General features: G+C 50.2%; 1 protein-coding gene across 1 annotated transcript in view; it reads right to left on the reverse strand.

Annotated features, from left to right (window-relative positions):
• DDX10 (DEAD-box helicase 10) overlaps positions 1 to 22,536 on the reverse strand; it is a 1,554,249-nt gene that overhangs the window by 1,464,640 nt on the left and 67,073 nt on the right. Inside the window, exon 4 of the mRNA XM_069640199.1 lies at positions 12,593 to 12,751. Coding sequence (XP_069496300.1) covers positions 12,593 to 12,751 — 159 coding nt within the window. The remainder of the gene's footprint in view (positions 1 to 12,592; positions 12,752 to 22,536) is intronic.

Genomic DNA, 22,536 nt, shown 5'->3' on the forward strand with positions numbered 1-22,536 from the left:
GATTTATCACAGGTACATTTAGAGCAATACTGAGTTTGGTGTATAGGATTAGATATGGGAAAAAATAATTATCCCTTTCCTGGACAAAAGGCAACAGCACAAAATCAGCGGTAGAAGAGTCACTCAGGGGGCCAGGACAGTCAATGTTAGTTGAAGTCTAGGGACGCTGAACATCTTCTTTGCAGGTAAGTAAAAGTCTTGCACAATGTTTTTAGAAATTTTTGTAGAAATAAGATTCACTTGAAGGGCCACAAGCTGGGAGGTTTGTGAGGGGCAAAGCTGCAAACAACTCTGCAAGGGCAACCAAGGCAAGTCTCAACTGAGAACAAGACTACACAACAAGAGGTAAGTCCTCTTAGGTTTAAAGTACCTTTCGTTAGAAGAAATGGTTCCAGCTGGCTTCTGTTCCTGTGTGGATCCTTTTGTTCCAGTGCCTCAGTCTTGGGGACAAGAGGGAGGACTTCTGGAGACTCCTGCAACACAATGGGAAGGTCGGCAGCAGCAAGGGTCAAACTTCAATTCAGCGGCGCTTCGTGGTTTCAGCTCCTCACGTCTCAGCAAATAGCACCACCATGGACTCTCGGATACCACTCTAGACTTTCCTCATATCTGGGGACCAGCACTCTTGAGGTGGCTCAGGCTTGGTCAGTCCTGCTTCAAGGGAGTCCGGAGGATCTTCCTGAGGCTCGGGTCTGAACTTAAAAAGAGATGCACTCGATCTGGTGTTCCTCTCCCTGGCACTACGGTTTCAGCAGCAGCAGCGAAAATAAAGCCAGCTCCGAGATTATGTTCAGACGAGTTCACTTATGGGTTGATTGGTCCCACCAACCCAAGGGGAGAAGTCTTCCTTGCAGTGATTCTCTAGTTGAAACAAATTTAGAGCTTCAGCACAACAGCAGGGCTTCACCGGGCAAACCAACCGTCCAGGAGTTGTAGCAGGCGTCTCTTCTAAGTTCGTCTTCCGATTCCATCGTCCAGTGGTCGACTGCCTTCCAAGCCAAAAAGCCTCGCCTTTTATGCAGGTTTCTTCCATTTAGTCCAGCCTAGCTGTCAATCACACAGCCGGCTGGCTTTCCTCCAAGGACAAGCACAGGGGGTTTCGGGCACCTCCCTCACTTCCTGCCCTTGCCAGTCATGCTGGAGCCAGAGGCGGGGTTCACTCGTGAATCCCGCCAAAAACAAAACTTACAAAGGGACCAAACTTTTCCAGGAGGACTTTTCCAGCCAGAAATGACGAAAAGACAAGACCGGGCCATTTTGACAAAATGGGCACCCACGGGGGTGCCTTACTGCAGCTGCAAAAACGCAGCCCGCCATAAAAACACACAATGGTAGTTAAATGTAAACCACTGCCGCCAGCCATTAATTGTAGAAAGGGTAACATAAAAATTATACATGAGAAACAAGACAAACGGGATACTAAGTAACCCCTCCAGCACCCTATGGTAAGATAATGTGTGCGGGCTCTAAAAAGTTACAAAATGTAAGTAAAGTCAATTTCACTTCACTGCTCTTGGAAACAGTAATTTCATCAAGAGAAGGTCTTTAAACCTTTGGGAAATCTAAGAGACTTTGCTGTGTCACTGCACTGAAGTTGCTTTGTATCACAATGTAAGGATGCCGCCTATAGAGTTTGTCAGACTCCAAAGTAAAAAGAAAATGAAAATCACAGAAAAATACATGAGTGGGAAAAAGGTCTTACTCTCTCCAGGTTAGAAATTAAAAAGTCCTGAAGTCCAGCAAAAGTGTTGGGGGTCTCTAAGGTTGAAGGGAATTAGAACATTTGAGAATTCTCCCTAACACAGCTTAGATTCACGTGCTGTGCATATAGTCAGACATCTAGTGGTGATCACGGAGCATTGCATCTTTCTTTCGAAGACCGAAAGGGGACGTCGACATGGGCATGACGAACACTATCCCTTACGTGACATGCAGTGTACCCAAAAACCCTCACACGTCGAGCTCCCTCTGGTTGTGTTTTTTCTGCCATGAGGGAGCCTTATAGGCCGCGTGAGCGAGCACAGGCGAGAGGAGGTGTAAGCGGTCTATGTTCCTTCTGCTCCACGAGGGGAGGAAGGGTGGGCGCATGTGAATCTGAGCAGATACAATCATCAGAAATACTACTAAGGTGAGTAACGTATGTCTTCTGATGCTTGTGACTCTGCTTAGAATCACATGGTGTGCATAGACTAGCGAGCAGTACCCAGAGATGATGGTGGGATGTGTGAAGGAACAGTAGCAAAGAGATGTCTTAGCACTGCTAGTCCCACCTGAGAATCAGACCTGAAGTGTGTATATAGGCAGTAGTGTTGTGTAAAGGTGTGCACAGAACTCCAGGCTGCTGCTTTGCAAATGGACTCAAGAGGAACATTTTCAATGAATGCTATGGTAGCCCCTGTGCCCCGAGTAGAGTGTGCTCTAGGCATGAAGGGTAGATCTCTCTTGGCAAGAGTTTAACACCGTGTGATGCAGTTTACAATCCACTTTGAGATATATGATTTAGAGACAGGGTCCCCTAATCTGCCAGCTGTCACTGAAATGAAGAACCGGTTTGTTTTCCTTAGTGGCTTTGTTTTTTTCCATATAGTAGCTAACCGCTCTCCTCACATCCAGTGTGTGGAGGCTTCTTTCCTCCACGTTAGTGGGGTTCCGGAAAAAGGTGGGTAGTTCTATGGATTGGTTTACGTGGAACTTTGAGATAAATTAAAGCGCAAAGTGTAGGTGTGTGCGCACAAAGCCACCTTATCTTTGTGAATCGTGACAAATGGGTCCTGAACTGAGTGGGCCTGCGTTCACTAACTCTCCTTATAGAGGTGATCGCCACCAGGAAGGCGGTCTTGTAGGCGAGTGCTTTAAGGCTAGCCTTGTGCATTGGTTCAAAGGGAGGCCCCATTAGTCTGGTAAGAACATTCAGGTCCCACCCGGGAGCTGGGTTGGAAATAAGGCGATGAAGCCTCTTTACCCCTTCAATAAATGCTTTAATTACTGGAATTTTCCACCACAAAACCTTGCTCTGGGACGTGGTGTAGGCAGAAAGCGCAGCTAAGTGGACCTTTAGAGAACTGAAAACCAGACCGGAATCTAACAGGTGGGTTAGGTACAGGACAATATGTTTAGGTATGATATATGGCATTTATAACACGCCTACAGACAAGTGTTTCGAGGCGCGACGAGGCAAGGGAGGGGAGGGGAGGGGAAACAGAGGGAAGACGGAGACAACGATCCTACTAGGCCAGGTGACATTGAGATCGTGCAAGTGCAGGGGAGGGGGGTGAGAGGAAAAGTGCAAAGGGGAGGGGGCAGTGCAGTACATAGGATAACAGTAGAATAAATAAAGACAATACATAAAAGTGCGGCCAGCTGGTGGCAAGTGCAAGGGTAAGTGCAGGCATTAGGTATCAAGTGCTAATGGGGGCTGTAGGGATATATAAACAGTCCCAGAGTGCAAGGGTTGCCAGGGGGGCACTGCAGGTGTGCAACTAGCAGGGAGGGGACCCGGGCCCGAGATCAGAGGATAGCCAGGTAACCAGCGCAGTTTCAGATTCAGCCAGGAGGTCAGCAGGGGAGAGGAGGAGAGAAAGCAGAAGCAAAGAGGAAGGCCTTGAGATGCTTCCGGAAACGGAGATGGTTCTCCTCAAGTTTCAGAGAGGCAGAGGGGCTGTTCCAGAGGGAGGCCTGGGGGCGAGTATTCACTAGGATTGATGCCCTTGCCATTACACCAGGTGACAAAGTGCTTCCATTTGCTGCAGTAGCGATGCCTGGTGTAAGTTTTCCGTGCTTCTCCGAGTATGTCCATACATCTTTGAGGGAGTTGGAGGTGCCTGAACTCTATGACCTCAGGAGTCAAGCTGCTAAATTGAGAGTATGGGTGCAGTGTTTCCCCCTGGTCTCGAGACAGCATGTTGTAAGGGCAAGGCAGCTTCCTGGGAGGGGAAACTGACATTGCCATGAGATGGGAGAACCAAGGCTGGCGGCCCCATATCGGGGCCACCAGAATCCTCCTGACTGGCTCTTGGTGCATATTGTGCACTATTCTGTTGATCAGGTGGAATTGGGGGCTTAGACAAATTTCCCAGACAATGTTATCCAAAGACTGTTCACCTTGGAGAGGTTCTGCGGGTACCTGGAGGCATAATCTGGGCACTGGGCGTTCTCCAGAGTGGAAAACAAGTTGACCTCTGGGAAGCCCCATTCTGCGAAGACATTGAGTACGATGTCCTCCTGTAGTCACCACTCGTGCTCTACGGGTAGGGGGCAGGGGGGCAGAGGGGAGTCTCTGCTTAGTACATCCGCGAGAAGATTGAGTTCCCCTGCAACATGTGACAGGAGGAACATCTTGTGTTTGAGAGGCCACTTCCATATGTGCTGGGACAGTTTGAACAGCCCTAGAGAGCGAGGGCTCCCTTGTTTGTTTAAGTAATACATGGCCGTAGTACTGTCTGTGAGGACTAGAACCGTCTTCCCCTGGAGGTGTGTTTGGAAGGCCTTCAGAGCCTTGAACACTGCTAGCAGTTCCAACAAGTTTATGTGATTGGATGCTACCGCTAGGGACCACACACCCAGCGCTGTCTGTTGAAGGAGGTGAGCCCTCCACCTCGTCAGAGATGCGTCTGTAGTGAGAGTGGCTTCTACTGCGTGGGGTGGTGAAGGTTTTCCCCTGCAGAAGGTTTTCCCTTGACCACCACTGCAGAGACTGAATGAGGGCTGCCGAGACAACCACTAAATCGTCCCACTGGCCGCTGGCCTGACACCATTGTCTCGAGAGTCACTCTTGCATGGGGGTGCATGTGCAGGCGAGCGTGAGGAACTAGGTAGATGCAGGAGGCCATCATCCCCAACAGTCGCATGGACTTGCGTAGGGTCACCTTGTGACTGGCTACAGTGAGGGATCTGGACCAGCACGTTTTGAACCCTCTTGGAGGAAAAGACTAGGCCATCTTTGGTCCGAGTTATAGCCCCCAGAAACTGTTTGACTTGGCTGGGGTTTAGACTGGACCAAGGTTGAAGAGGAAATCTACCGTCTTCTGGGTATTTGTTTGGCATGTCCTGTACAAATTCCCTGTTATGAACCAGTCATTGAGGTAAGGATAGACTGGGATGGACTGCCTGCGAAGGTGAGCAGCTACTACCACCAGTACCTTTGTTGAACACCCATGGAGCTGAGGCAATGCCGAAGGAGAGAACCTTGAACTGATAGTGGGTGTCTTCCATCATGAGCCTGAGGTACTCTGTGCGCTGGAAACATTGAAATATGAAAGTATGCATCTTTCATATCCAATGTGGCCATGTAATCCCCTGCAGCAGCAGTGGGATTACCTCCTGCAGTGTTATCATTCTGAATTTTTGAGGTTTGACATACTTGTTCGCTGGGCGCAGGTCTAACAAAGGACAGATGTTGAGATCCTTTTTGGGTACAAGGAAGTACACTGAATAAATACCCTAGTTTACCTGGTGAATGGGACCGACTTCTATGGCGCACGTTTCCAGAAGGACTTGAACCTCTTCCAGCAGGATGTGCAGGTGTACTGGCGACAGGTGTCTGCTCTTCGGTGGGTGGTATTGAGGTGGTCGGTGAAACTCAATGCAGTAGCCATGGGTAACTGTCTTTAACACCCACTGATCTGATGTGATCCGAATCAGTGAGTCACTTTGAGGTGGAGGCCGGGGAGCCTCTAGGAGTAGAGTTCCTGCCTCTACCCTTGCCTCTACGAGGACATCTCTGTTGATATTGGCCGTTACCAGAAGAGCTTTGGCCGGAGGACCAGGGAGTACTTCCTGAGCCATACTGTCCATGGGGAGAGCAGGAAAAAGATTGTCTATGAAAGTAACAGCGGGAGTTAGAGCCTCCAATTTGGTAGAAGGGCTTGGCTGTGATCTGGATGAGTGATTTCAGCATTTCGTGCTCCTTTTATGGCAGTCTCCTGGGCGTCATCAACAGCTTTCCCAAAAAGGTTGGAGTCCTTAACTGGTTTATTGATAAGAGGCCAGAGTTTCCAGCCTGAGTTCTTTAACCAGGCGTGTCTCTTAAGTAAAGTCCCCTGGGCTAGAGTGCGTCCAGGAGTCTCAGCAGAGTCCAGAGTATTTTTTAATATGTTGTCGGTAACCTGTCTGCCCTCAGCCACGACCGCCAGCAGGCATGATTGGGAGGGCTCTGGGACCTCTTGAAGGCCATCCTGGACTTGGCCCCATTGGACATCGCTGTAGCTTGTCAGGAGAGTTGGATTGTCTTCGATCATAGTAGAATAGGCCGTAGAGGCAGTGATTAGTTTACCAAGGGCATAAAGATTCTTACAATCTTTATCCGGAGGGGCTTCCGCCAGTGGAACCCCCCCGTCCTTTTCCTAGTGGTTGTAACTAACAGGGAGTTCATTGTGGCATGATCCCTTATGGATAGATGGGTCGGAAGGTGATGGGTGGAATAATTCCCATGTGAGAGACGGTGACAACAGGGAAAGAGCTAGGCGTCTCTTGATAGAATTGAGTAAGGGGATGGCTTGACTAGTCAGAGGTTTCTCCTTGAGGATATCAACAAAGTCAGAGTCTGGGGCTGCCTCATGTGTTGCGATCTGAACATGATCGGCCGCTCTTTTTAAAATAGCGTTGAACAACATTTGGTCATCTACAGGTGACGACTCCCTCTGTGGAGAAGAAGGGGGATCTAGACAAATGATGTCTGGGTCAGGGGTATGTGTTGGTGATAGCCAAGGGCCCTGATCCCCTGACTGATCTTGATCCCAGTCTGGGTCTTGATCAACTGTGTCCTGAGCAAATAGATAAATGTCCTCATAGGTATCCTCCTGCTCTGAGACATCCAAGATATCCTCCGGGTGGCCTTGTGCAGAGATGGGAAATTTCAGCAATTTAGGAGGAGTCCTCTTCCCCGGGTCTTTTGGGAGTGATGTATTTGTCCAAAAAGTCAATAAATTGGGCCATTTTGTCTATATAGTTTTCAAACCTCTCCCTAGTCCATAGGGAAGATGCAGAAGAGTCTGGAGGTGGAAAAGATAGCCTAGAAGGGGGAGATTTTCCTAATAAGGTCTTGAAGAGAAGCTGGGGTAGGAGGGCTTCAGAATACTCCTCTCGATGAGAGGTGGTGCCCTTGTGTTCTGTAGCGCAGACTTTCAGAGGCTGAATGGAAGGTCTAGACGTGCCCGATGGCTGGTCGAAGACTCCCCTGAGGACTTAAGTGCTTGTGCACCCTTGGACGGTGTGTCGGCGACTTTTTTTTTGGGTTAACGGCCTTTCCAGAGGAATGCCCAGTCGCATGCCGCAAAGACGGTTGAATGGAGGGCGCTGAACCGCAAGGTTCGGAGGCGCCGTCAAGGTTTTTCGGCGGCCCAGTTGGCATTGTGCGCTTCTTCGATGACTATCGAGGAGGCCTTACGGGTTGTGTGTTTAGGTATTTGTGGTGCGTGTGTGCCCTTGTCACTGGGGTGTGAACTCCCCATAACAAAGCCGGTGGCCTGTCTGCCGGGGACGGGCATTTGGGAGCCTGAATGTTCCGCTGAAAGGTTGATTGCTTCCAATTCGGAGCCATGGATACCGATGGCTTCCTAGTCAACCGAAGCGACGGCGCCGACGGGGGAATGGCTTTCGGCCTGCATAGCATAGGCCAGCCACAGTTTAGTCCGCCTGTCCTTCAATGTTTGCATGAGCGCTCGTTGTCTCGAGGAAGACACCGATTGCAACGGTGATGGGTGTCCTTCCAAGGAAACTTGCTGTTATACGACAGGCAAAATAAGTGCATCCTCTCCATAGCAGAGGGTGATGGCAGCCAGACCAAATAGAGAAAGAAAGGGAAAAGGAAATGCATTCTTAAAGAAGAATAAACTGAGGGCCCCACTCTCCCCACTGTAAGGGCCAAGGCCATGCGGTCACCAGCCATTGAGCAGTTCAACAGTCGCAAAGCAGTTGTGGATGTCTTTGGCGGCAGGAGGCCCATGAGGCAGTCGTCAGGAAGGTTAGTTGGGAGACTAGATGACCGTAGGTTGTGGGGACAAAGTAGTCAATATTAACTCTTGCGAGGTCTGCATTAGGCAACCAAATGGGTTGGCGGAAAAAAACAATCTGAGGGACCTGGACTCGTATGGGATTTCATGTACACTGCATATCACGTTAGGGATAGTGTTACAGTCACGCCCATGTCGATGTCCCCTTTCGATTTTCGAAAATGAAAGATGCAATACTCTGTGATTACCACTAGATGTTGGACTATATTCACAGCATGTGATACTAAGCAGATTCACAAGCATCAGAAATATATATCTGTTGTAGGTGCAAAAGAATGAAGAATTGGAGCCATATGTGACTGCACCAAGGATCAGCCAACGTTGAGTGCCGTTTACATTTATTTAGATTGTACACTCCCTGACTCTGGCACCACCAAGTAAAATCATCTCTTTTTGGTTCTCCTTGTAGGAATACAACAGAGGGTTGTGGGTTGTATTGTTTTGACATCAGTAAAATCTGCAAACGACCATAGATATCAAGAACAGTGAAAGTGAAAGACAAACCATGGAATACCACTGAAACCGGTTGACCCTCTACGCGAGGGATGCCCAGACACCCAGAAAACAGTTGTTTTTAAAGTTGAAACAAAAATATTTTTTGTTTTTTTAGAATCGAGCAGATATGCAGGCAGAACTAAATGTATTCTGGGGGCGCTGTTCAGCAGCCTGCAATATGGCTGCTCCTCTGAGCTCCACAACACCCAAAGCTCGCCAAGGGAACCACAGACCTGAAATCTGACCCTCAGTGGGTGAAACATACGGCGTGACAAACCGGGAGAGTTGAGGCTGGCGCTGATCAAATCCTGAGATTGTAGACCCACAACAATCTGCAATATCACTTCCAGACCCAGAGCGGCCGGTGTGTGCTCCTGGCTGGCAGCTTCTGGGACTGCTGGAGGACGCTTCTGCCGGGAACGGAGAAACAGTGACTGAGCCAGCCGAGGCGGGTCCGCGTTAAGCACTGGTGGGCTGGGCTTGACTGCGGTCTAGCAGCCTGTTCACACTGACACCAGGTGTTTGTACGGCATCGGACTGGCCTGGAGGCAAGGCACCCCGGCGGGGTGCTGGTGAGCCCCGCTGAATGGTGTTGGTGGAGTCCCGGCTGGCACACTATACCTCGATCACTGACTAGGAGGTGAGGAGCTACCGACTGAGGGATACGGCGGAGACCACTTGCAGGTGCCACCGGGCACACTGTAGCAATAAACTAAAAACAATGCGAGGGACAGCTCCCTGCGCTAGGGCCGCGTTGGGCTTGCTGGAGAGGAAGTGTGCCATTGTGGGAACAAGACTGGGCAGCGCTGGAGGAGCCAGGCTACGTACAGGAATCACAGGAAAACAAGTGTGTACCAGATTTGGCGGCCATGCCTCTGTGCCCTCCTCCCCACCCGCAGCAACGTGCTTGAGAGGGCATTCCTGACTTCAAGCAGAGAATATCTTGAGTGGAGATACTGGTCTGCGGTGTTGGGGAGGCCCGTCGCTGAGCTGGACTGGTGACTCTTTGGGGATCTGGTGTCTCCGCTGCCGCAATTAAGCCGCAAGTGCTGCTACACACACTATAGGAGAAAAATCCCTTGCACCGGGTTTGGAGTTTATTAAGGGGTGCTTGCTTGGGCTGGTTTTAGCCGTGCCAAGCACAGACGTACACTGCCACCTCCCACTGAACCATACTACTAAACCCAACCCCTGCGCCACTTCTTAAGTGGTTGGGGTTGCCGGACCTCTGCAGGAAAGACGTCGGGCCTCAGCCAGGATGCCAGAGGGGCCACTACTGCGACCATGACAAAAGGAAGTGGCGCCTGTTAGGGAGAATTCTCAGAAATGTGCTAATTCCCTCTACCTTAGAGACCCCCAGCATATTTGCTGTATTTTGAGGACTTGATTTTCTTAACACGGAGAGAGTGAGACCTTTTTCCCCCACTCTCTCATGTATTTTAATGTGATTTCTGAGCTTAGTGTTTCTTTTGGTTATGGAGCCTGACAAACTCCATAGGCATCATCTTTTACATTGTGTCACACAGCACCTTCAGTGCAGTGGCACAGGGAAGTCTTTCAGAGTTCCCAAATGTTTAAATACCTTCTCTGGGATAAACTACTGTTTCCCATAGCAGTAAGTGAAATTGACTTTACTTACATTTGTAACTTTCTAGACCCAGCACACGCTATCTTACAATAGGGTGCTGGAGGGGATACCTAGTATCCCCTTTTGTCTAGCTTCTCATGTAACATTTCTCCGTTACCCTTTTCTCACTGAATGGCTGGTGGCAGTGGTTTCGTTTTAACTACTGTGGTGTACATTTACCGGGGGCTGCGTTCGCAGCTGCATTAAGGCACCCAAGGGTGCAATTTTTGCCAAAATGGCCCCGGTCTTCTTTTTTCGCCATTTCTTTGTGGAAAGGTCCTTCTTGAGATTTACTCAGCGCGCCAGACCAGGTTTGGTCCATTTGTTCGCTTTGCGTTTGGCGGGATTCACAAGTGAAGCCCGCCTCTGGCTCCACGGTGTCTGGGGTAGGCAGGAAGTGAGGGAGGTGCCCCAAACTCCCTGTGCTTAGTCTCCTAGGAGACCCAAATGCACTCTGTAGAGCAGGGGACACTTGATGACAAATGATGCCAGGTCTACGAGGATCTGAGACATATTGCGTGTGCCACTTCAGAAAACTACACAGTACACTCATTACACTGTTAAAAGATGGGCATACCAGTGAATCAGAAGCAAAATCAGAGAACTTCAAAACTTCCTGAACAAATTCTGCCCCAGTATGGAAGACCACTCCAAACATGTCATGCAACCCATTTGACTAAATTGCCCAACAATACCTGCTCACTCTCTACAAATCTCCCTGATGCTTCAATAAATGTCACCAATGTTCACACCAAAATTGGCTGATGTGAAATCTAAAATGTGTTTTTCAGCGTTTGCTACTCCAATTTTTCCATTTCCGAGTGCCGTAAAGTATACGGTTCCCAACTAAATTGTTATGGAAATACCACACGATCGAGTAGGTAAATGGCAACGTCTGCTCTTCCGGCTTACACACCTGTGACCTTAAAGTGCCACACTCACACACAAGCATTCAACTCATTGAACCATCTGAATTGCCTAAGGTTCCCTCCAACTATCCCTGATGTGTAGTCCAAATGTACTCCATACACAATACGTGCCTTTACATTCTCCTTAATGTTCACTGAAATGTTTCCCAGCTATTTTCTATGTTCTCCAAATCTTCAACATTCGCCACAAACCTCCCTTAAGTCATGTAACACGTTCTGGAGTGCAAACTCTTTCCAGAGCTCTGCAGTGAGGGTGCGCCTGTGGGAAAGGGTTCTTGTGTACTGTTTGTAGATGCCTAATGAGGAGTCTAGGCAAATGGAAAATGGAGCAAATGTAAAGACGTCGACAAGAAGCAGTTAAACTCAAATGGAGGGTGCACCACAACATGGCATGTCCAAAATAGGTTTAATATTCCCTACACATTTCACTGATGTGTACCCATAAAGGTTTTACAAATGTCCGAGATGTTGCCTCTTCACAACCTGATTTTCTCATGCAGCCCCCGGAAGTGTTCTTTAAATACCCCTTTAAGGCAGCTTTGCAAACCTCCATATGCATCTTACAAATCTCCTTGATCCCGCTCTACATAATGGGCTCTGTAAACAGCCCTGCTGTTTCCACAAATATCCCTCACATTCCCTGCAGCTTCCCCAGATGTTCAATGCAAACCCACCATGATGCTCCATGCAAATCTTAGTTATTCTGTTCTATGCCTAATTATATGCCCAATCATCTGGATAGAACTCTTGCTGGATGGCTTTAAGGAGAGCATGTGAGCAGATATTTTTATTTCCACTAATTATAGATGTGTTTTTTTGCTCATGGTATCCAGCACCACTCAATTGTAGATTCCTGTTCTAGTGCATTGTGGGAGATGTATTGCTTCAATCTTGAGTATGTCAAATAACGAGGAAGGCTCTTGGATGAAATTACCTCGACTTCCGGATCCTGATAGATGAAACTATTCAACCCTCTGCTGGACACAGACACCATACTTATCCCACATGACTACATTTCACATGATGCACCTGGTTTACAAGTACTGGTGGAGACGGTGACCGACACAGGAAAACGAGTGACCTCTTTAACCATCCCATTTGTAAGAAATGATCATTGAATGCATATTGTGGGGTGGTGCTAGGGAGAGGTATGAGAAGGCTGCAGAATAGATGTGTCACTCTGAGAAGGAAGAGGTGGGCAGACATTTGGAAGAGGAATTATTTGAGTCTACCTTCTTCCATTGATGTTACTACCCTTTCATGTAGGAGACACACTGAATAACTAATGAAAACTGGTGCACGTTCCACTGGTACCTTGGCACTGCTTCTTGGCATGCTACAGCCTTTCTTAAATATGTTTTCTTTCTTCAAAAACAAGAATTATGACTGGCTTCAGTCAAACATAAAAATGGATTCATTCAGACCCTTTTATTTTGAACCAAACATGGTTATGTTGAAAAATCTGGTGAGTGATGAGTCTTTTTGTCTGTGCTTAAAACTTGTGTGTGAAAAATACAAACAGAAAAACCAACCTTTCCACCAATGATGAGGCCTGCTGAGAATTCATGGTTCTTCCCCACTTTTCGCAGAACCTCAAATGTTTGGTAAGCCAGCTCCCGTGTTGGTGAGATGATCAGAACACCCAAGCCATCATCTGCTGTCCACTGCTGACGATACAAGCATTCCAAAGCCTGCAAGTGTACAAACAAAAAGTTACCTTCTCTTCACAATTATCAATATCTTTATATATAAAGCTGAATGAACGTATGTGTGTAGTTTGTCCGGCTATACAAATCCACACAGGTGAACCCACTGCTAACAAATTCTGCATGGATTCCTCATTTGTCTGGGGCAAGATTGTAGTCTTTGTTTGGATGCAAAAATTCACTCCGTAGACACCCTCATTTACTGATGCTCACCCGATTCACTACAGTAGGTAATAGAAGGAGGCAACATTTGGAAAAGTGTCTGAAGCAAAATGTTCGATGTGTTGGTTATTCCTTTGAAATGTATTACTACGGTATACAGGTTGAAAATGTTTATTAAAGCATTTTTAAGGGAATTACAACAAAAAAAAGTAAATTCTTTTTTAACACGCCAATCCAAATATGGGAAATGGAACAAGTAACTTACCTGTAACTGTTGTTCTCCAGCATGGGTCTTCCATGGATTCACATGCTCATGAATATTCCCCATCAGGCTGGGAATCCTCGGTAAAAGAAAAAACTGTTTCACTTTCATTTATAAACTGTCTTTCTCCTGTAAACCAATCACTGAGCTCTGGGTCATACTGCCCCCAGCCAATGACTGCCCACTCTCCAAGCCCCTCCTCTGGCAGCCTTCTTCAGATTTGGTAGCATGTACAGTGACAGTAGGATCAAAAGAAGAGCCGCAGAGGGGCAGGCGGGAGGGTTCACATGTGAATCCATGCCAGATCCATGTAGGAAAACAACAGTTACAGGTAAGTAACTTGTTCCTTCTCCAGCATGGGGGTCTGGCATAGATTCACATGCCCATGAATAAAGAATACACAGCAATACATAATTAAACTACGGGAGGTGGCAAGGCTCAACAGAAGCAATTACTCTTACCTCCTTACCAGGCTCACCTTTAAGTGAACAGGTTGCGCAGCACTGCTTGCCCGACTCTTGACTCCTCCCTGGAATCGCTGTCGACGCAGTAGAATTTCGTGAAGGTGTGCATCAACCTCCACGTAGCAGCCCTGCAGATGTCCAGCAGGGGCACACCAGACAGGAACGCCGTTGTCACAGTGATCGCTCTGGTAGAATGGGCTCTCGGACGGCCAGGCAACAGTCGGTTTGCCAACCGGTGACAATGAGTGATGCAGCCCGAGAGCTACCTGGAGATGGACTCTTCGTGCGGGCCACATAAAACTTCAGCGCTCGAGCCACATCCAGCGAGTGCAAAGTCCTTTCAGCCAGCGACGAAGTGTCGGAAAAAACACAGGCAACACCAAGGGTTCGTTGAGAAGAAAATTCCGACGGAACCTTGGGCATGAAGGAGGGGTGCGTCTGCAGCACCACCCTCGTCTCGTGGAAAGTCAGCTTGCAGTACAGGGCCTGGATCTCACCTACTCTTCTAGTAAAGGTGATGGCCACAAGGAAACCTGTCTTCCAAGACAGAAACCTGAGCAGAGCTTGATGCATAGGCTCGAATGGGGGGCCCCCCGTGAGCCTAGTCAGCACCACGTTGAGTTCCCACGCCGGGGCAGGAGCCTTCACCAGTGGGAACGAATGAACAGTCCCTTGATGAACTCTTCTACTAGACTGTGCGACCAAAGCGAAGACCGCCCCGGAGACCTGGTGTAGCAGGAGATAGCCGCCAAATGCACCTTGGAGGCATGATTCAGCACCAATTTAGCCAATGACAATAAGTACGGAAGGACAGGGGGGGGGGGGGTTGTGACCCTCAGAGGGTTACTCTTCTGTGACTGGCACCAAGTCGCAAAACGCTTCCATTTGTGTCCGTAGCACTTCAAAGTCGACGATGCCCTGGCCCCGACCTCCCTGCAGTCCGCGGGCAGCTCATAACCACCAAACTCCAGTGCTGCAGGAGCCAGGCCTCCAGGTTCAGCGACCCTGGGTCATGGTGCAGAAATGTGCCTCCCTCCAACGTGAGAAAATCTGCGACCACTGGCTGCTTGACAAGGGGTGCGGGGGGGGGCCAGGGAGGATGCTGACATGCTGAGAAGGTCCAGGTACCAGATCTGCTTCGGCTGCGCTGGTGCGACGAGGATCATCTGCACCGGTACCGTTTGAGCTGACTGATGACTAGTAGCAGTAGTGGCAACGGGGCGAGGGAACGCGTATAGAAACAGGCCTTCCCAAGGGAAGGCGAATGCATCACCCATGCTCCCCGGCTGGGGCAACCTGCTGGCGAACTTCCAGCACTTGGCGCCGTCGCAAACAGATCGATCTGGGGACTGCCCCACTTGAGGAAAAGGTTGTCCGCTTGATCCTGCTGAAGTTCCCACTCATGGCAAGAGCGCAGCTCCCTGCTGCATCAGCAACAGTGTTCTTTACTCCTGCCAGGTGAAACGGAATGAGGAACATACTATGGGTGACGGCCCAGTGCCACAAATCCTGTGCCTCGTAGAGTGCTGGGGATCTGGTGCCCCCCCTGCTTCCAGTTGTAAAATATTGTGGTGATATTGTCCATGAAGACCCTCATCACATTGCCCTTGAGGGACGGAAGAAATGACTCGAGGGCCCAAAACACTGCCTGCAGTTCCAGTACGTTGATGTATAGTGTCTTCTCCTATGGCAGCCACAGGCCTCTGGCGTGAAGACGTCTGGTGTGGGCTCCCCATCGCTCCAGGGAAGCGTCCGTCGTGACCGTCTACTGGTATGGGGGCTCTGGAAGTCACACCCCACAGAACTCCGAGTCAAATGCAATTCTGTCCTAGAAGCTTCCAGACACCTGGATCCAATGGGTGTCCAGGAATTCCTGGAGCGGCCGTATCTGCAACCTGCAGAGCCGAATCAGGCATATACATGACATCATGCCGAACAGCGACTTGATGGTCCTCACTGTGGCGATCTTCAGTGCCAACATCCGTTGCACCTTGCACAAGATGGCCGCTATCCTCTCCTCCGATGGCACCTCCAGGCAGGACACTGTTGAGCTTGGATCCGAGGAACAGTGCGTCCTGTGATGGAGTCATGCAGGACTTTGCATAATTCACAGAGAACCCCAGGTCCGTCAGAAGCGGACGGTCCTGGCCGTGTGATCGAAGACAATGTCCCTTGGCCTGGCCTGGATGAGCCAGTCGTCGAGGTAAGGATACACATGAATCCCCTGTGATAGCAGATGGGCCGCCACCAAGGCCAGGCACTTCATGAAGACTCTGGGCGCTGATTTCAGTCTGAAGGGGAGAGCCTTGAACACCAGTTCAAGGTGGTCACAGTCAAGGCTCCCAGGGCGGTGCGCCGGCCTCCAAGCAGGGCTGAACCGGCCAAGACGTCGGGCCCCCACCCCTGCACCCCGGTGGGAGGCCGGCTGGCAAACTTCGTCAGTGTGTGGGAGACAATCTCCACTGATCGATGGGTGCTGGATGCTCTGGCCCACGGACACACTTGGGAGCTTCAACGGAAGGGTCAGTCAATACCACCTGTGGCCCTACAGGAACACATCCTTAGCTGCTGCTGGTGGATCGGGCCATGTTTAAAAAAAAAAAAAAATAATAAAAAAAAAAAAAAGGGGGGGGGTGATAGAGCTGGTTCTGAAGCAATTCCGGGGCTCCGAAGTTTACTCAAGATACTTTCTCATAAGAAAGAAGACCGGGGGCTGGAGACCCATTCTCAAGTACGGCGACTCAACAAGTACATTATCCCACTTTGTCCAGCGGAGAAGCCCTGGGGGGTGGGGGGGCAGAGACGGTTGGAATGGAGGCATAGGGTGTCTCCCCCTTTTCTTCAACAGTGGTTGCCCCGGTGTCAACAGGCTCGCCGCAAGTGGTGCCGCTGGTTGTGCAATCGGCATCCTCTCTGAATCTCCGACACCAGCGCGTGGAGGGTCAAGAAAATATCCTGCAACAGGTCTCTAGGCAGTACCTAGGGAATAGGGCGACTGGGCCCAGTGCCCAAGTCGATCCAGTCGGCGTTGTCATCGAGGTCGTCGTCGCAGCCTCTGGCGGCATCTCCTCAGCGTTCTCATCATCGGTATCACCACCCTCCTCCGGGATGGTGTGGACGGAAACTATCTCCTCCTCGTCGGACGAAGAAATGTCCATGCCCTGGAGTTCTTCTCTGTCCCATCCCCTCTTCGGGTCCTGAGGGGTCAGTCTCGGGCAAAGGTCCAGCATCCTCTTCTCCGGGGTCTTTTCCACAGACTTGTGTGAAGCCTTCCCGCCTGGGAGGAAGAGCCACCATGGTCGCCGCAGGGGTACCCTGGGCCGGATCAGCACCTTTTGCCTTCGAAAGGGAGGCCACCACACACTTAATAGAGGACAACGATTTAGCTTGGATCACCTGGGCCTTCACGGGCAGGTCGGACACCTTGTACTGCTTGGCCTTCTCCGGTTTCTCCCACAGCTTCCCTGAGGTAGCTGACTTTCTCTTTGACGAAGGGCTGGAGATTGAGGCGGATGGGGACGATGAACGGGCCCAGAACGCCGCCGGAACCGCTTGCGTGCCGACCCCGACGGAAGCGGACTTGCAGTGCTTGGCCTCGTCTTGGGCCCCCACAGATGGGGTGCCATCAAGGACTTAGAAGCCAGCTCTGGCTGGCTAGATCCGGATGAGGCATGCCCCTGTGGACCACATGGGGTAGAGGCCTTGGCTTTGAGCCACATCCCTAGCCGGACGTGTCGATCCTTCATCGTGCGCTTGGAGAAGCCACAGTAGATCTCGCAATCCTCTTCCTTGTGAGTCGGGTGTAGACAATACAGGCATTCAGAATCAATACAGGCATTGAGAATGCTTGTCCGTGAAAACATTTCGCAAACCGCAGCTGGTGCAGAGCTTGAAGAGGGAATCCCCCGTCGTCCTCCTCCGACATGGTCCGGCGTGGTGTAGGCCCGGTGGTCTTCTGGAAACTACCCAGAAGAAAACACTTGACGATTTTGCCCTTGAGGGGCGATGAAAGATGCCGAAAAACAGATGCCCCGTTAATCAGATGAATAGACGATGGAGCACACAGGTTCGATTGAACAAAAAGGTTTTCCTACCAAAAAAGCACAAAAAACACAAAGCGCAAAGAGCGAAACACGAGGACTCCCAACGTGCGCTAAACATCCGAAGATGGCTGGCAGAGGGGCTTAGGGAGAGGGCAGTAATTGGCTGGGGGCAGTATCACCCAGAGCTCAGTGATTGGTTTATAGGAGAAAGACAGTTTATAAAACTAAAGTGAAACTGTTTATTCCTGATGACAGCGAATATTCAGGAGCATGTGAATCCATGCCAGACCCCATGATGGAGAAGGCAAGGGTACAGTTTATTTAAGTTAATTCACAAGAAAATAGCACAATCAATCAATATTTCTTGGACATTTTCTCAAATTTGGCTGAAACATGCCGCACAAAAAACGAACATCACTTGGAAAAGCGCTCATCTGATGCAAAGCGAAAATCAATATCAAGAGCTTCTGAAACACAACAACCAACAGCAGCATGACTTGCCAATCAGGACACAAGAGCAACTTTCTCCAGGGCGAATGAGATGCCAGAGAAAACTGAAGCAAGACTTGCTGACATGAGGACAAGAGCAACATCCTCCAGGGCACATGAGACACCACTCGATCAGGACACTAGCAACGCTGGGTACCCCAGCTAGTAACCTAAAAACTCACATCAGAAACATGAAAAAGCAATGGACAACGTTCAGGGACAAGAGACCTAGTATTCAATTTCTAAAAGCATCAGCAGCCTGTCCAACAATATAATCTTACTAATAAATTGTTACCACAGTTTTTGTCACTTAGTAACAACTGTCATTTACTGTACTATGATTACCGAACTGAACGCTACTTAATTCATCAGCCTTGGAAGGACAAGAGGATGATTCACAATCTCAGCAGCTAGTACTTAACTAAATGAGGTGTATGAGCATTGATCGATAAGAATGACATGGCCACAAGATTGCTAATAAAACCAATCTTCTACTGATTAACTATATCGAAAGGTGATCTCAGGTCCATGAAGATCAGATAGACAGAATTTCTTTGTAGAAATATGTTTGGCAGTTATTGAATCTAGATTGATCATCTTTTGCATAGTGCCTAATCCTTCACAAAAACCACACTGAAGACTTGGCACACAGGCAGACAATCTTTGGTAATCTGAAAGAAGCTTCCGATGGAGAGACAACAGTACATGATTTCGGTGAAATCCTGCCTCCATTTTAAAGCCTGGACGAATAAGAGATTTGTGCCAAGAGATGGAATCCGGTCAGTCATCCAGACAGCTTTTATTCAACAGAAATGAACCATTTTGCTGGGAAACCTAATTAAATGTAGATGGAAAAAGTTACTTACCTGTAACTGTTGTTCTCCAGCATGGGTCTGGCATGGATTCACATGCTCATGAATATTCCCCGTCGTCAGGCTGGGAATCCTCAGTAAAGAAAAAAATCAGTATCAGTTTTGTTTCTGATCTGTCTTTCTTAGTAGTAACCAATCACTGGTCTCTGGGTCATACTGTCCCCAGCCAATGACTGCCCTCTCCCTAAGCCCCGCCCCTGGCAGCCATCCTCAGATTTGGTAGCACGTAAAGTGGCAGTATGACCAAGTGAAGAGCCACAGAGAGGAAGGAGGGAGGGTTTGCATGTGAAACCACGCCAGACTCATGCTGGAGAACAACAGTTACAGGTAAGTAACTTGTTCCTTCTCCAGCATGGGGTCTGGCATGGATTCACATGCTCACGAATATAAGAATACATAGCAGTACACACATGCACAACCACGGGAGGTGGCAAGGCTCAACATTAAGCATTACATAAAACTCAACATTAAGCATCTCTTACCTCCTCACCAGGCTCACCTTAAGCGAACAGGTTGTGCAGCACTGCCTGGCCGACTCTGGACTCCTCCCTGGAATCCCGGTCGACGCAGTAGAATCTCGTGAAGGTGTGCGTCGACCTCCATGTAGCAGCCCTGCAGATGTCCAGTAGGGGCACACCAGACAAGAACGCTGTGGTAGCAGCGATCGCTCTGGTCGAATGGGCTCTCGGACGGCCAGGCAATGGTCGATTTGCCAACCGATGACAGCGCATGATGCAGCCGGAGAGCCATCTGGAAATGGAAGCCTTCCAGAGAGCCTTCCCTTGGTTCACAGGTCCAAAGCTCACAAACAGCTGTGATGTCTTCTGAAAACTCTTTGTTCGGTCCACGTAGAACTTCAGCGCTCTAGATACATCCAGCGAGTGCAAAGTTCTCTCGGCCGGCGACAAAGGCGACGGGAAAAAAAAAAAAACTGGTAACGCCAAGGGCTCCTTGAGATGGAAGTCCGAAGGCACCTTGGGCATGAAGGAGGGGTGCGTACTCAGCACTACCCTCGTCTCGTGGAAAGTCAAGTATGGAGGCTTGCAGGATAGGGCCTGAATCTCTCCCACGCGTCGTTCAGAGGTGATGGCCACAAGGAACGCTGTCTTCCACGACAAGAACTTCAACTGAGCCGAATGCAAGGACTCGAATGGTGGGCCCATGAGCCTGGTCAGCACCACGTTGAGCTCCCACGCCAGGGCTGGAACCTTCACCGGCAGGAACGATCGAAACAGTCCTTTCATAAACTCCTTCACCAGGCGATGAGACCACAGGGACAACCGTCCTGCAGTTCTGGTGTATCGGGAAATCGCTGCAAGATGTATCTTGATGGAAGCATGAGCTAGTCCAGCTTTTGCCAGCGACAGCAAGTATAGCACTTGAGGGGCTGTAATCCGTAGAGGGTTGATCTTCTGTGCACGGCACAAACAGAGAACCTCTTCCACTTGTGTCCGTAGCACTTGAGAGTCGAGGACGCCCTGGCCTTTGCAAGAACCTCTCTGCAGTCAGCCGGGATATCGTACCCTCCAAACTCTAGTGCTGCAGGAGCCAGGCCTGCAACTTCAGCGACTCCATGTTGTGATGAAGAATGGCGCCTCCTTCTCTGGAGAGAAGATCTGCGTCCGTCGACAGTTTGACTGGTGGGGACGCTGACAAGTCCAGAAGGTCCGGGAACCATATCTGTCTCGGCCACGCCAGTGCGACGAGGATCATCCTGCACCGGGACCTCTTGAGTTGGTGGATGAGCCTGAGCAGCAACGGCAATGGAGGGAACGCATACAGGAACAGGCCGTCCCAGGGGAACGAGAAAGCATCGCCCATGCTCCTCGGCTGGGGGAACCTGCTGGCGAACATCTGGCACTTGGAGTTTGTCGCCGTCGCGAACAGGTCGATTTGGGGTTTGCCTCATCGCCGGAAGATTTGATACACTTGATCCTGGCGTAGTTCCCACTCGTGGCACAAGCGCAGCTCCATGCTGAGTGAGTCAGCGATGGTGTTTTTTATCCCTGCTAGATGAAAAGGTACCAGAAACATCCCCTGGCAACGCCCAGTGCCACAGATCCTGGGCTTTCTTGGACAGGCTGGGGATCTGGTTCCTCCCCACTTCCGGATGTAGAACATCGAGGTGGTGTTGTCAGTGAAGATCCTCACCACCTTGCCCTTGAGGGATGGGAAGAATGACTTGAGGGCCCAGAACACTGCTCGGAGCTCCAGTATGTTGATGTGTAGCGGCCTCTCCTCTGGGAGCCACAGGCCTCTTGCGTGAAGATCTCCGGTGTGCGCTCCCCACCCCTCCGGGGAGGGATCCGTCGTCACTGTTACCTGGTATGCTGGGGTCTGAAAGTCTGTGCCGCTGCGAGATGCGCGCGGGTGCCCCACCATCGAATTGCTTGGCGGAATACATCGTTGAGCGAGATCTTGTCCTCGAAGCTGCCCGTCGCTTGCATCCAAGGGGCATCGAGGAACTCCTGCAGAGGATGCATACGAAGCCTGCACAGGCGCACCAGATTGATGCAAGAGGACATCATCCTGGGAAGGGACTTGATGGACCTCACTCTGGCCACTTCCGTGGCCAGCAGACGCTGCACCTTGCCCAGGATGGCCTTCATCCTTTCCTCCGACGGCGAGGCCAGTAGTGCCACTGTGTCGAGCTTGGCTCCCAGAAACAATGCGACCTGCGACCGAACCATGTGGAATTTGGGGAAGTTGATGGAGAATCCCAGGTCCATGAGCAGCCAGACGGTCTTTGCTGTGTGTTCGACGGCGAGCTCCCTTGTTCCTGCTCGGATGAGCCAATCGTCCAGTTAGGGGTAGACGTGGATCCCCTGCAGGCGCAGCCGCACCGCCACTGGAGCTAGGCACTTGGTGAATACCCTGGGCGCCGACTTTAATCCGAATGGGAGGGCCTTGAACTGGTAGTGCCGCCCTTGGACTACAAACCTGAGAAACCTTCGGTGTCCTTTAAGGATGTGGATGTGAAAGTATGCATCCTCCAAATCCAACGACGATACGAAGTCGCCTTTCTCCAGCTGGCCCAGCACGTGCTGGAGGGTGACCATCTGGAACTTCTGTGCCTTGATGTATTTGTTTAGCCAACGCAAGTCCAGGATGGGACGCCAACCTCCTGTCTTCTTTCTTACTAGGAAGTATCTTGAGTATACTCCGGAGCCCCCGGAGCCTCTTTGGGACGAGCTTGATGGCTCCTTTCTGAGCATCGCCCATACCTCTAACAGCAGTTGAGTGACATGGTTTTCCTTCCTGGCCTCGGGAGGAATTTGGGGCACTTCTTTAGAAATTCCAGAGTGTGCCCTTCGGCCAGGGCATCCAGCACCCAACGGTCGGTGGAGATGGACTCCCACACGCTGACAAACCTAGTCAGCCGGCCTCCCAACGGGGTGCTTCGGTTCAGTCTTGCTTGGAGGCGGCCTTACCGCCTTGGCCTCCCTGTTGACGACGGCGAGATCCGCCTGACTTGCCT

The sequence above is a fragment of the Ambystoma mexicanum genome, chromosome 7q (assembly GCF_040938575.1).
Source record: "Ambystoma mexicanum isolate Mex_15411 chromosome 7q, UKY_AmexF1_1, whole genome shotgun sequence".
In the NCBI taxonomy this organism is placed as follows: domain Eukaryota; kingdom Metazoa; phylum Chordata; class Amphibia; order Caudata; family Ambystomatidae; genus Ambystoma; species Ambystoma mexicanum.